The sequence below is a fragment of the Phyllobates terribilis genome, unplaced genomic scaffold (genome assembly GCF_046119375.1).
Source record: "Phyllobates terribilis strain yellow unplaced genomic scaffold, ASM4611937v1 Scaffold_7__3_contigs__length_470593459, whole genome shotgun sequence".
NCBI classification, from domain to species: Eukaryota; Metazoa; Chordata; class Amphibia; order Anura; family Dendrobatidae; genus Phyllobates; species Phyllobates terribilis.
Window position 1 is genome coordinate 307,536,784 of NW_027362767.1, and position 14,643 is coordinate 307,551,426.

Genomic DNA, 14,643 nt, shown 5'->3' on the forward strand with positions numbered 1-14,643 from the left:
TGGATTACTTATCTTAAGAATCGGTCATCAAAGACAATGTATTGGACAAACTCTTTGATACACAGAATGCAGCATGAAGCTCACTTATAATAAAGCTTTACATTTCTCATAGAATGCATATGGTTAAAGTATATGGGCCAACTCATTCTTACTCCAAGCACCTCATTCTTACTTCCAAGGACTCTCTTGTAATTATTTTATTATTCTTTGTTCTTTTCTATAGAATTTATTTTGCTTCCAGAATTTTATAGGGATTTTTTCCTCTTTAGCATCCATCTACGTCATATTTCTGCCCTATAATTCAGTTGAATCTTAGAAATGTCAGATGAGCAGAAAATAATTAGGATTATGGAAACAACTATGGAAGGTCTGGTGGATTGATCACCGTCCCAGTAACCAAAACAAGATGGGTCTTGTAGCTTAGTTTCTGTTTATATCACAGAAACCAGCAGCTGTGATCCCCTGTTGTAATGTCTGTATACTCTTTAGCTTCCTCCCTTGCTCAGGAGATGTGGTATGATCAGACCATGTTCTTGTACAGTCAGACACAGTACACAGCAGGGGCACATTTATAAGAACATCTCAGCACAGGAACATTTTTTAAACATCCAATTGTGGAAATTATTATTATTCCAAGATCTATTGATTGAAATGTACTTTGTTCAAGGAGGAACCCTCCTTAAAGAGACTGTCCACTACGTTTACATTGATGACCTATCCTTAGGACAGGTCATCAATGTCTGATCGGTGGGGAAATGACACCCGGCACCCCCGCCGATCAGCCATTATCAGTGTCAGCAGCTGCCAGTCAGAAGTGCTCACCTGCCAAGCAGCTCCATCTATTTGTAGTAGCTGAGGCTTGGTACTACACATCCGCCTATCAGAAGACGGTCAGTTCCACAAGTAAGGACTTACGGCCAGCGGTCGCCGATAACAACAGCTGATGGGGGGGGGGGCTTCGCTGGGTGTCGGACCCCAGCCGATCAGAGGATAGGTCATCAATGAAAAAGTAGTTGACAACCTTTTTAAAGCTTTCAATAAAGGCAGAATAGATAAGTGAGCCTATACATATCAGGACTTCATTTAAAAAAGTTTTAGCTTCCAATCCTTCACTTTTACCTTTTCTGTTTTTTCTTCATCCTTTTCTTTCTCCTTCTCTTTGTCTTCTGACTTATCAGATGAGAGAACCACCATTGTCATCTTTCTTATAATCTGTTTGGCTTCTATAACTTCCCTTTTGTGTTCTTCCAGAATGCTGCTATCCAATGGCAGAAGCTGAAGGAACATAAAATAGCAAAGTAAATATCCAATACTGACCAAAAGGGAAATTTTACACTAGTTGAAGCTCAAACTAGAAGAGCTGAAAGTCAACCATAACCAATTTTTGTGACCTTGTCTGACTACTAATCCCCTCTGCGACAGTACTGCAACAAGCCAGGAGAGGTTTCGCATTGTGTACTTACATGTACATAGAGGTCCTCTAAATCAATTAAATTCTGTTGTAAAAGAACAGCAGCAACTGTGTACAAAGAAGTAGGTGTCTCTCCATTAGGCTCCTGCAAAGACAAATGGGCCATATGAAGAAACGAAATATCGGCACGCAGCCAACGTACTCCACCATTTGGAAGGAAAATCAATGCTTTACCTGGTAAAACTTAAATTTAAATCCAAGGATGTGGCAGAGCGTCTGAGGTTCACACATACCCATGTAAGATTCAATTAAAGGTACAAAATATTCATCTTGCTCTGGTCTGCACTCAAATACTTCCAATATAATATCCAATACTCTATTTGGATCCAAGTTAAAACATCCTTAAAAAAAAAACAACAACACAATACTATAAGACCATGTACGAGAAAATTGAAAACTGGGGAATGAATCAGCAGTTTAGACCAGGCCTGCACAAAGGATGCCTTGTGGCCAGCGGAGACCCAGAGACGCTGGTTCTCATCTTCCTATATTCAAATGTGTTTGTGTCTATCAGATGTGAATACGTTTGGACACTTCGCTGTCGGTACAGGGGCAGATCAGCACTCATCAGTCCCCGCCCCAACGAAAACATTATGGAAAAGGGCAGTGTGGGCACATTTTGTGCAGGAAGCACAGTGAATGTCAATTATTCACTCAGGGGCGCAGCATGAGATATTTTTATTCATGGAGCATTATCATGATACTTAGAGTGACATGTAAAAGTTTGGCCACTCCCTGGTCAAAATTACTGTTGTTGTGAACAGTTAAGCAAGTTGAAGATGAAATGATATCTAAAAGGCCTAAAGTTAAAGATGACACATTTCCTTTGTATTTTAGGCAACAAAAAAAAAGTCAACTTTTACATTTTAAAAATTACAAAAGGGACAAATGGGCCGATACAAAAGTTTTGGCACTCTGCATGGTTAGTACCTAGTAGCACCCTTTTTGCAAATATCTCAGCCTATAAACATTTTTTGTAGCCAGACAAGAGTCTTTCAATTCTTGTTTGAGGGATTTTCATCCATTCTTCCTTGGAAAATTCTTCCGGTTTTGTGAGATTTCTGTGTCGTCTTGCAAGCACTGCTATTTTGAGGTCTAGCCACAGATTGGAACATCATTGACAATCAGGGGACTGTGAAGGCCATTGTAAGGCTATGTGCCCACAAAGCAGATTTGATGCAGAGCGTTTTTGCTTCTCTGGCAGAAAAAAAACACAAGTAGATTTACATGCGTTTTTTCTGCCAGAGAGAAGCGCTTTCGCATGCGTTTTTTCAAGCAGTTTTCCAAGCGATTTTGAGCATCACTTGGAAAAGTGCTTGACAAGTTGGTCACACAATATAAATCCATGCAACCGGCATGGATTTATAATGTATGAACAACTGATGCTTTAAATGCAGCATCTATAGTAAAAAAAAAAAAAAAAAAAAAAAAAAAAAAAAAAGAGAATTAAAACGTTAAAAAATTTTAAAAAAAACTGTATACTCACCTCTCCGGTCTCCTCCAGTGTGCTCCCGGCCGCGTCCTGTCTGCTCCCTGTTCCTCCAGTCTGCTCCCAGCCGCGTCATTTAGTTAGCTGATGGTCACGCGACCATCACCTGACCGCCGATGTCAGCGGTCGCGTGACCATCAGGTGACTAAATGACGTCACCGCAGGTCCTGACAGTACACGGTGGGACGCCAAGGAGAGAGGACGTGGCCGGGAGCAGACCGGGGGCCGCCGGAGAGGTGAATATACAGGTTTTGTTTATTTTTAACTTTTTTATTTCTTTTTTTTTTCACCACGTGGTAGCCGGGATGAAGAGGAGTTGTAGTCTCCTCTTCATCCCGGGTACCACACCCACCGCGATTACGCTGCAAATTCACGGCCATTGAATTTAATTGAAACGCAACAAATCCACATATACCTGCGGGTTTGCTGCATTTCAATGTTCCTCAATGGCCGCGAATTTGCAGCGTAATCGTGGTAAAAATGGTCATGCTGCGTTTTGCAACACAATGTGAATTCAGCGCGCTAATTAGCGCATCATGTGCACATCAGAATTCACATTGCTTTGCATGGCAGACGGTTTTACAAGCGTTTTCGCAGCTGTAAAAACGCTACCTGGGCACATGGCCTAAAGCCTTCAGCCTGTGGATTTAGGATCATTATCCATTTGTAGAAGCCATCCTCTTATCAACTTCAGCTTTTTACAGATTGCATTATGTTTGCATCAAGAATCTGTTGAAATTTTATTGAATCCATTCTTCCCTCTACCAGTGAAATGTTCCCCGTGCCATTGGCTGCAAAACAACCCCAAAGAATGATTGATCCACCCCCTTGCTTAATGGTTGGTGAGATATTATTTTCCTTAAGTTCTGTGCTCTTTTTTTTCCACAGATACCTTTGATCATTGTGGCGAAAGAGTTCTATTTTCACCTCATCGGTCCACAGGACTGGTTTCTAAAATGCATCAGGCTTGTTTAGATGTTCTTTAGCATACTTCTGATGCTGAATTTTAGGGTGAGGACACCAGAGAGGTTTTCTTCTGATTAGTCTTCCATGAAAGACATACTTGTGCAGGTGTCTCTGAACAGTAAAACAATGTACCACAACTCCAAAGTCTGCAAAATCGTTCTGAAGGTCTTTTGCAGTCAAGTGGGGGTTCTGAATTGCCTCTCTAGCAATCCTACAAGCTGCTCTCACTGAAATTTAGCCTAGTCTTCCAGACCTCATCTCACCTGCTAGCAGCCATTTCTTAATTACATTAGGAACTGAGGAAAGGGCAACTTGAAAACGCTTTGCCATCTTCTTATAGCCTTCTCCTGCTTTGTGGGCCTCCACCATATTCATTTCCAGAGTACTAGGCAGCTGGTTAGAAGAACCCATGGCTCCTGTTTTTTGGTACAAGGTTAGAGGAGGCTGGGTTTTTATAAAACTGAGAAATTTACATCACCTGGCCTTTCCTAACCATGACCGTGAACAAGTCATAACCCTAACAGGCTAATTAAGGTCTGAAACCTCGGTCAAAGTTATCTTAGGACACAAATCTTCAAGGATGCCCAGACTTTTGCATCAACCCATTTTCCTTTTTGTAAAAAATGCCAATATATATATTTTTGCCTAAAATACAAAGGAAATGTATCATCTTTAACTTAAGGCCTTTTGGAGATCATTTAATCGTCACCTTCCTTAACAGTTCACAATAACAGTAATTTTGACTAGGGGTGCACAAACTTTTACATGCCACAGTATATTAAAAAAAAGGATTCGGCATATGAATTCAAACATTCTGATCCTTCTATAGTCCCCGATATTATTTATTGGGGAACAGTTGTATTGTACTCATACACAATAAATAATTCACCCATAACGTTGCAATCATTGTTGTTGTTTTTTTCCCCCATACAGAATTTGACATTGGGTACAACGTACAAAAGATGGAATAGATAGATTGAATAAAATTCAGAAATGATGTTGTATTATCATCTGACTTGATGAAGGCCATCTACATTAAACTAGGGATTCCTCTTGTTCCCTTTCTTCCTTACCTCTGCCCAGCAATCTTATCCTTAAAGGGAATCTATCACCCCCTGGGACTTTTCAGACCTCTAATATGGGCATACAGGTGATAGAAATGGGAATGTATACTTACCTGTATGGCCCATATTAGCGGTCTGGTTGCTGTGTAATAGCTTTTTTATTAAATTATTTCTGCTAAGCTTCGCATCCCCCAAACGCCAAGAAATCCCCGCCTACTAGCCCTATTTCCATACTCACCCCATCTCCCCTATTACACAGCGACCAGACCGCTAATATGGGCCATACAGGTAAGTATAGACTCACATTTCTATCACCTGTATGCCCATATTAGCGGTCTGAAAAGTCCCAGGGGGTGACAGATTCCCTTTAAAGCATACTGGTCATTACTAATGACTTTTCAGAATATCAGGTAGTGTGTGTTTGTGGAGGAGCGGGCAGCACTATTTCTGGACGTTCTTTCACTTGTAGCCAAGGTTTTCCACCAATTTTCCCTTCTAGAGGCTTCATCTCGAATTTTCACCTGTCTGCCATTTAAACAGTGGAGATCAGCTGCTGTTTCTCCCATACACTGCACACAGGTTCCTACTCTTCTGTCTCGATTTTATATTTGTTAGGAAAATGAGAAACATTATAGATCAGTTCTGAGCTGTGTACCTGTATATCCAGCTTTGGTGTGAGAAAACATTGACTAGCTCTAGCTGATATCTCTCAAATTCTATCTGATCCCTCTTTAAATTGGCAATCTGTGTGGTTTCTCAAGATGGATTTTAGATGTTTTTCTGAGTGAATGATGAGATCAGGAGGTGGTAGCGGGAGGAGGGGGGAACTGGCTCATAAGTGGATAAAGAGCCAAAATATATTACAATGATTCTTATATTTACTCGAACTACTGATATATCTTCCTTTTTAATATGGGGAGTCATAAAAAGCAGCAAGCTAGAAATTTGAAAATATCTTACAGTTCCCTATATACAGCTGGTCACTGTGTGTGTTTTCTTACTTTAAAAGGGATATTCCCATCTCCAAGGTCCTATCCCAATATGTAGTAGGTACTTCTGATAAGCTATGTCGCTTACCCCATGTGCAGAGCAATGCAGTAGCTTAGGTATTCATGGTTACGACCACTCGTATGGTGAGTTAGTTGTTACTGGTCGTAACCATGGATACCCAAGCTACTGCAATGCCCTGTACACAGGGTAAGTGACATTTGAGTGCCAGAATTCACTTGGTATTTTCAAATGGGTCGTCATCAGGAGGATGGTCCTTCTGACACCTCCGTGCAGCTTCTATCGACCCACCTAACAGCTGCGGTGATAGAAGCAGGGGGAGTGACAGCAGCGCTGCCCCCCCGATGAAGAAAATTACAAAAGTGGATAGGGTTTAAAAACTAATGTTAATAGAGTATTTTTTATGTATCAGACAACCTCATAGCAGATGTACTAAAAACAGAAATAATTGTTTACTAAAATAATTTAAGAAATCCAGAAATAGATGGTCTGAGCCATTATACATTGGCAGTAATTTCCAAGCAAACAAACAATTAAACATCAGCTATAACCGTTCATGAAAACCAGAGAGCATTAAGAAACCTGCCATACCAATTAAGGATTTGATGTTTTCCAGGATTAAGTCACTTGTTATACTGCCAGACAGATCTTGCCCGAGCTCGGAAATTAATTTAGCATATCCTTCATTTTCCTCTCTTAATAAATTGAATTTCTGCTGTTTATAACTGCAAGAGAAAAAAAACAACAGGATGTTCATGTCAGTAAATATGAGAAAGAAAAGTCACATCAGAAATCTGATTGTAAAGCAGCAAAGGGGACAAAGGAAACAAACGGGAAACACAGAGAACCACTGAGTGCAGCAAGTGCCAAGCCCTGGGAACGCTGATCTGTCTGCCCCATCTGCCGAGAGGCGCTTACAGGGGCATCGCCAGGGGGCATTGCCAGGCAAGCAGATGACATGTGCCTGGGGAGATGCCCTGCAAACAGCAGAAAACAGCTGACACGCCATCACCACAGCCAGCTCCGCTCTGCGGAAAGGAGTCCTGCTCCTGCCACAAAGCAGAATAATCATTGTATGCTGCCAAAGAGACACAAGGTGAAAACTTACAACATGTCATTACCCCACGATGCATTCGTATTATAAGGGACAGTAACAGCAATGCCCCCTCTTAATTTTACTCCTTCCTCTATATGTAGATATACACTCATTCCTCCAATTCCAGTAAAAAACAGAGGGGAAAAAAAAAGAGGATTGTTGGCCAACAACAAACTTGGTTGTCCACTAATGTAACATCTTTACAGTATTTGATTTTTCAGGATTGTTGTATTGTAACAATGCCTTGTCACCATGATTCGTCAGGTCAGTAGGATTGCAGTGATACCAGAATTGTGCATGTGCGTGTATAAGTGTAAAAGTCAGATCCATTTAAAAAATATATATATACTTTTTTTTTTGTTAAATGAATCAGAATTTGACAACTTCAGCAATATAAAATATATATTTTTTTATTTTGATTTTTTTCATTTTAATGTGGGAAAGGAGGTGAGGATTCTTTTTCTATGTTTTTAAAAGAAAATATATATATTTTTTTGTTTTACTTTATTTTTTAGTCCCTTTAAAAAGGGACTTGAATCTGCAATTGTAAAAAGATCACATCTCCTATGATGGCCAGCCACAGGCTGGTATTCACAGAAGCACCGTCATGGCAGATGTAGGAGCAGCCAGCAGATCCCTGGCAGCCCTACCAACTCATTGGCACCCTTCAATAGCATCGTAGGAAGGCTGAAAGGCACTTTGAATAGTGCGCCCCCTGTGGGCAGAGCTCAGCTCCGCCGCTGCTGCTAGAGGCAGATTATCTGCCCTGGAACAAGCGAGCACAGTGTCTGACCCTGCATCCAAGACTGGACCCCACACACAACTCATAGTATGTTCTTTGTCAGGAAGGTGTTCATGAACTAAGCAGCATTGCTCTGAAAGAGGCTGCCAAGTGTCATGTTTGGCTGTACAGTGGCTTGTGTAAATATTCCCTTGGTATTTTTCCTCTTTTGCAGCCTCACAAGCTGGAATTTCACTGGATTTTTTGAGGCTTGGCATTAGTTCATGTAAAGAACATGCATACAACTGTGAACATTTGCTTTTCTTTTAATTGTGAAGCAAACAAATAGGACAAAATAACCGAAAACTTCATTGTGCATAACTATTCACCCCCCTAAAGTCAGTACTTTGTAGAGCCTCCTTTTGCGGCAATTACAGCTGCAAGTCACTTTAGATAAGTCTCTATGAGCTTTCCACATCTTGCCACTGGGATTTTTGCCTATTCATCAAGGTAAAACTGCTCCAGCTCCTTCAAGTTAGATGGTTTCCTCTGGTGTACAGCAATCTTCAAGTCTGACCACAGATTCTCAATTGGATTTAGGTCTGGGCTTTGACTAGGCCACTCCAAAACATTTACACGTTTCCCCTTAAACCACTCGAGTGTTGCTTTAGCAGTATGCTTTGGGTCATTGTCTTGTTGGAAGGAGAACCTACGTCCCAGTCTCAAACCACTAACAGACTGAAACCGGTTTTGATCAAGAATATTCCCGTGTTTCGCATTATCCATCTTCCCCTCGACTTTGATTATTTTCCCTGTCCGTGCTGCTGAAAACATCCCCAACTGCGTGATGCTGCCACCACGTTTAACTGTGGGGATGGTGTTCTTGGGGTGATCAGCTGTGATGGTTTGGAGCCAGACATAGCGTTTACCTTGGTGACAAAAAGTTCAATTTTGGTCTCATCTGACTACAGCACCTCCCTCCATACATTTTGGGAGTGTCTCACATGTCTTTTACCAAACTCCAAACGAGCCTTACCATTTTTGTGTGTAAGTAAAGGCTTTTATCAGCCCACTCTTCCATAAAGGCCACCTCTATGGAGTGTACGGCTTATTTGTGGTCGTATGGACAGATACTCCAGTCTCTGTTTGGGAACTCTGCAGCTTCTTCAGGGTTACCTTTGGTCTCTGTAATGCCTCTCTGATTAATGCCCTCCTTGCCCTGGCTGAGAGTTTTGGTGAATGGTTCTCTCTTTTCAGGTTTGTTGTGGTACCATGTTCTTTCCATTTGATAATAATGGATTTGATGGTGCTCCAGGGGATCATCAGAGATTGGGATATTTTTTATAACCCAATCCTGACTTGTGCTTCTCAGCAACTTTGTCCCTGACTTGTTAGGAGATCTCCTTGGTCTTCATGGTATTTGGTTAGAGGTGCCTCTTGGTTAATGGTATTGCAGCATCTGTTACCTTTGAGAAAAGGTAAAGTGTATAGACTGACAGACATGTGACACTTGGATTGCACACAGGAGGACATCCTGTCACTGAGCATGTGACTAATGGAGGTAATATCTTGCACCAGAAATTCTTAGAGGCTTCATAGCAAAAGGGGGGGGGGGGGATACATATGCACGTGCCAATTTTTAGCTATTTGATCTCAGAAATTTAAAATTTATATTTTTCTCACTTCGCCAACTTAGACTATTTAGAGATGATGCATTACACACAAATTGGATTACAAAAATATTTTAACATGTTGTAATGTAATAAAATAGGTAAAAAGCCCAACGGGGTGAAAAATTTTGCAAGCCACTGTTCGTGTTACCAGAATCAGGAGTAATTGCCATGATACCAACCGCTGTTCTGCCAACAGATAGAAAAAAGACAAACCATTTATTCCATAGGGGCTAACCTAAAAAAACAGACTAAGAACGGACTCCTGACCTGCAATTGTCATTAAAGGCAATTTTACAATCCCAGAAATTATGCACAGCGCTACAGTAATCAGATGTAGTTTATAGGCATCTGTAGTAAACCCGAAGAATGGCAGAAGCAGCCGAAAACATCCCGATGAATCATTCAGCTATACCAGGAAGGCCTCACTCAGACGTCAGTTCTTTTCACATACGAGAAAATTGCCCATTTATTGTGGACCGAGTGCCATCCATATTTATTGTATGTAAAAAACAAAAATTTCTCCACCTTCTCTTTTCTGACAGACCGTGAAAACCTGACCACACTGTGATACCATCGAAACACGGTCTGATTTTTTCACAGGCCCATTGACTTGCATTGTCGCTTTTGATCCGACCCTCGGCTCAAAATCGGACAGGTCTCCGTGACTTCCCTGGACCTTGCAAGCTATGGATAGCACTCGTACGAGAAAATCAGAAGTATGAATGCGGCTTCAAGTGTCAATCACATCAAATATGGCCTCAGATCTGTCTTATCTAGATTACATCAACTTAGCAGGTAGAAAGTCATAGACACAATACAATACACAGGTTGCAATACAGAATAAATACTGCAGAACAAAGAGGCAAAAAAAGAACAGAAAAAAAACAGGGGGGTAAAATCCAAACCCATAAGTTGTAAGCCCCTGCAAACAACTTCCCAAGGGGAGACGCACAGGTACAGGCATAGGGGGTATTCAGAATTGGTGTAATACATGGCAGCGACTCTGGAAACTATAATGCAGACATATTTATTATCTGTCATAACTCTCCTAAAAGATGTAGACCGCAGAGGCCGGAGAGAAAACGTCCAAGACGCAGGGAACTAGCTCCATACAGAAACCTTCTGCCCTCCTAAACCTCAATGAGCACAGGGCGAAAAATGTAATGAAGGTGCTCGCACCACATGTACTTTATAAAGACACCAATGGGATACACAGGTTAGACCAGGGAGGTCAAACTCAAACACACAGAGGGACAAAATAAAAAACATGGACAAAGTCACAGGCCAACCAGTATACAGTATAACAGGCCCCACATAGTGCTCCTCCATACAGAATAACGGGCCCCACATAGTGCTCCATACAGAATAATGGCCCCACATAGTCCTCCATACAGTAGAACGGGCCCCACATAGTGCTTCTCCATACAGAATAACGGGCCCCACATAGTGCTTCTCCATACAGAATAACGGGCCCCACATAGTGCTTCTCCATACAGAATAACGGGCCCCACATAGTGCTTCTCCATACAGAATAACGGGCCCCACATAGTCCTCCTCCATACAGAATAACGGGCCCCACATAGTCCTCCTCCATACAGAATAACGGGCCCCACATAGTCCTCCTCCATACAGAATAACGGGCCCCACATACAGAATAACGGGCCCCACATACAGAATAACGGGCCCCACATACAGAATAACGGGCCCCACATAGTGCTACTCCATACAGAATAACGGGCCCCACATAGTGCTACTCCATACAGAATAACGGGCCCCACATAGTGCTACTCCATACAGAATAACGGGCCCCACATAGTGCTACTCCATACAGAATAACGGGCCCCACATAGTGCTACTCCATACAGAATAACGGGCCCCACATAGTGCTACTCCATACAGAATAACGGGCCCCACATAGTGCTACTCCATACAGAATAACGGGCCCCACATAGTGCTTCTCCATACAGAATAACGGGCCCCACATAGTCCTCCTCCATACAGTATAACGGGCCCCACATAGTGCTTCTCCATACAGAATAACGGGCCCCACATAGTCCTCCTCCATACAGAATAACGGGCCCCACATAGTGCTTCTCCATACAGAATAACGGGCCCCACATAGTGCTTCTCCATACAGAATAACGGGCCCCACATAATCCTCCTCCATACAGAATAACGGGCCCCACATAGTCCTCCTCCATACAGAATAACGGGCCCCACATAGTCCTCCTCCATACAGAATAACGGGCCCCACATAGTCCTCCTCCATACAGAATAACGGGCCCCACATACAGAATAACGGGCCCCACATACAGAATAACGGGCCCCACATAGTGCTACTCCATACAGAATAACGGGCCCCACATAGTGCTACTCCATACAGAATAACGGGCCCCACATAGTGCTACTCCATACAGAATAACGGGCCCCACATAGTGCTTCTCCATACAGAATAACGGGCCCCACATAGTCCTCCTCCATACAGTATAACGGGCCCCACATAGTGCTTCTCCATACAGAATAACGGGCCCCACATAGTCCTCCTCCATACAGAATAACGGGCCCCACATAGTGCTTCTCCATACAGAATAACGGGCCCCACATACAGAATAACGGGCCCCACATACAGAATAACGGGCCCCACATACAGAATAACGGGCCCCACATACAGAATAACGGGCCCCACATACAGAATAACGGGCCCCACATAGTGCTACTCCATACAGAATAACGGGCCCCACATAGTGCTTCTCCATACAGTATAACGGGCCCCACATAGTGCTTCTCCATACAGAATAACGGGCCCCACATAGTCCTCCTCCATACAGAATAACGGGCCCCACATACAGAATAACGGGCCCCACATACAGAATAACGGGCCCCACATACAGAATAACGGGCCCCACATACAGAATAACGGGCCCCACATACAGAATAACGGGCCCCACATAGTGCTACTCCATACAGAATAACGGGCCCCACATAGTGCTTCTCCATACAGTATAACGGGCCCCACATAGTGCTTCTCCATACAGAATAACGGGCCCCACATAGTGCTACTCCATACAGAATAACGGGCCCCACATAGTGCTCCATACAGTATAACGGGCCCCACATAGTGCTTCTCCATACAGAATAACGGGCCCCACATAGTCCTCCTCCATACAGAATAACGGGCCCCACATACAGAATAACGGGCCCCACATACAGAATAACGGGCCCCACATACAGAATAACGGGCCCCACATACAGAATAACGGGCCCCACATACAGAATAACGGGCCCCACATAGTGCTACTCCATACAGAATAACGGGCCCCACATAGTGCTTCTCCATACAGTATAACGGGCCCCACATAGTGCTTCTCCATACAGTATAACGGGCCCCACATAGTGCTTCTCCATACAGAATAACGGGCCCCACATAGTGCTTCTCCATACAGAATAACGGGCCCCACATAGTGCTACTCCATACAGAATAACGGGCCCCACATAGTGCTCCATACAGTATAACGGGCCCCACATAGTGCTCCATACAGTATAACGGGCCCCACATAGTGCTCCATACAGTATAACGGGCCCCACATAGTGCTCCATACAGTATAACGGGCCCCACATAGTGCTCCATACAGTATAACGGGCCCCACATAGTGCTCCATACAGTATAACGGGCCCCACATAGTGCTCCTCCATAGAGAATAATGGGCCCCACATAGTGCTCCTCCATAGAGAATAATGGGCCCCACATAGTGCTCCTCCATAGAGAATAATGGGCCCCACATAGTCCTCCATAGAGAATAATGGGCCCCACATAGTCCTCCATAGAGAATAATGGGCCCCACATAGTCCTCCATAGAGAATAATGGGCCCCACATAGTCCTCCATACAGAATGGTCCCACATAGGGGTGGTGGTTCTGGTGTCAAGAGCCAAATATAATCACCCTGCAGGCCAGATTTGGCCCACGGGCCAGAGTTTGACATGTTTGGGTTAGACCAAGGTGCTCATACAGCACAGGTGTACGTTTACTTCACACTAAGTAATGGTGCAATATGGCAGAAAAATATACTGCAACAATTATTTGTAATCATTTCTTCTACCCGTTATGACAAGGCATGTGTGTATGTGTCTGCAAAATGGTTTTAGCAAGTAGTACAAAGGATTATCAAGCAGCATGAATTAGCAGGAGGAGCGATGAGCCGATGATTCACATCTATGGAGAGAAGAGGAAGCTGTCCAGGAGCGCACACACAGCTTCCGGTAAATAATGGCTGTCCTGTAAGAGGCGAATTACTGAACGGGAACTGCAGGCATCTACCACACGGCAGGTGCAGACGACCGTATTTTCAGTCTGAGCGCAATCTGAAAAAAACATCAGATCGCACTCAGACTAATGTTAGTCTATGGGGTTGCCCATATGTCAAATTTTTTCCTTGGAAAGGAGGGTTCAAGTGGGGAAAATTGCTGTATGATCAGTGTGATTAGCATAGTTCGGACAGATGCTCTTCTCACATGAGAGACTCTACGGTCGTCTACACGAGCCCTACAACTAGTGTTTAACAAAAAGACCCCACACAAGCAAATTAACTCGTCTACTCACAAAAGCTTGGTCTTTATTTTTACAGATTTCTGATTGAACTGCTGGGACTGCTTGATGAGTCCTAGTGATTCCAGTGTTTCAGGATCCAGACGCTCCTTCAGAATAGTGTCTGATACTAGATACTGATAAAAACACAGACAGTACAAGTTACAAAGCGGATATTCCACCGCACAAAGACATTTTCCAGGAAAAACAAACTCTCCTGTACAGCTTGTCACAGTGCAAACATCAGGTACAATGGCTACAGACTGACTGTTAGTTTAAAGGGACCTGTCACCGATTCATGCCACTCAAACCGCAGGCAGGAGGAATAGGAGCCTTGGTGCATGATGGCAGGCAGGAATATTGTTTTTCCTGAAACATTCCTGCGTTTCAGAGAAAATATAGTTGGAAGATCCAGCCAGAGACGAGACCAAAGCTGCTCTATGTGATTGACAGCTCTCCTACTAAGTACACACAGGAGAGACCTGTCAATCACCTCCAGTAGGGCTGAGAAAAACCGAGGATGGCACAGGAATAGTCTCCAGCTGGATCTTCTAACTACATTTTCTCTGGA

At 43.2% G+C, this 14,643-nt stretch overlaps 1 protein-coding gene across 1 annotated transcript in view; it reads right to left on the minus strand.

Moving 5' to 3' along the window:
* Positions 1-14,643, minus strand: part of THOC2 (THO complex subunit 2) — a 141,997-nt gene that overhangs the window by 108,503 nt on the left and 18,851 nt on the right. The window contains exons 6-10 of the mRNA XM_073641084.1: positions 14,088-14,209; positions 6,590-6,723; positions 1,646-1,812; positions 1,464-1,556; positions 1,120-1,275 (exon numbers count right to left, since the gene is read on the minus strand). Coding sequence (XP_073497185.1) covers positions 1,120-1,275; positions 1,464-1,556; positions 1,646-1,812; positions 6,590-6,723; positions 14,088-14,209 — 672 coding nt within the window. The remainder of the gene's footprint in view (positions 1-1,119; positions 1,276-1,463; positions 1,557-1,645; positions 1,813-6,589; positions 6,724-14,087; positions 14,210-14,643) is intronic.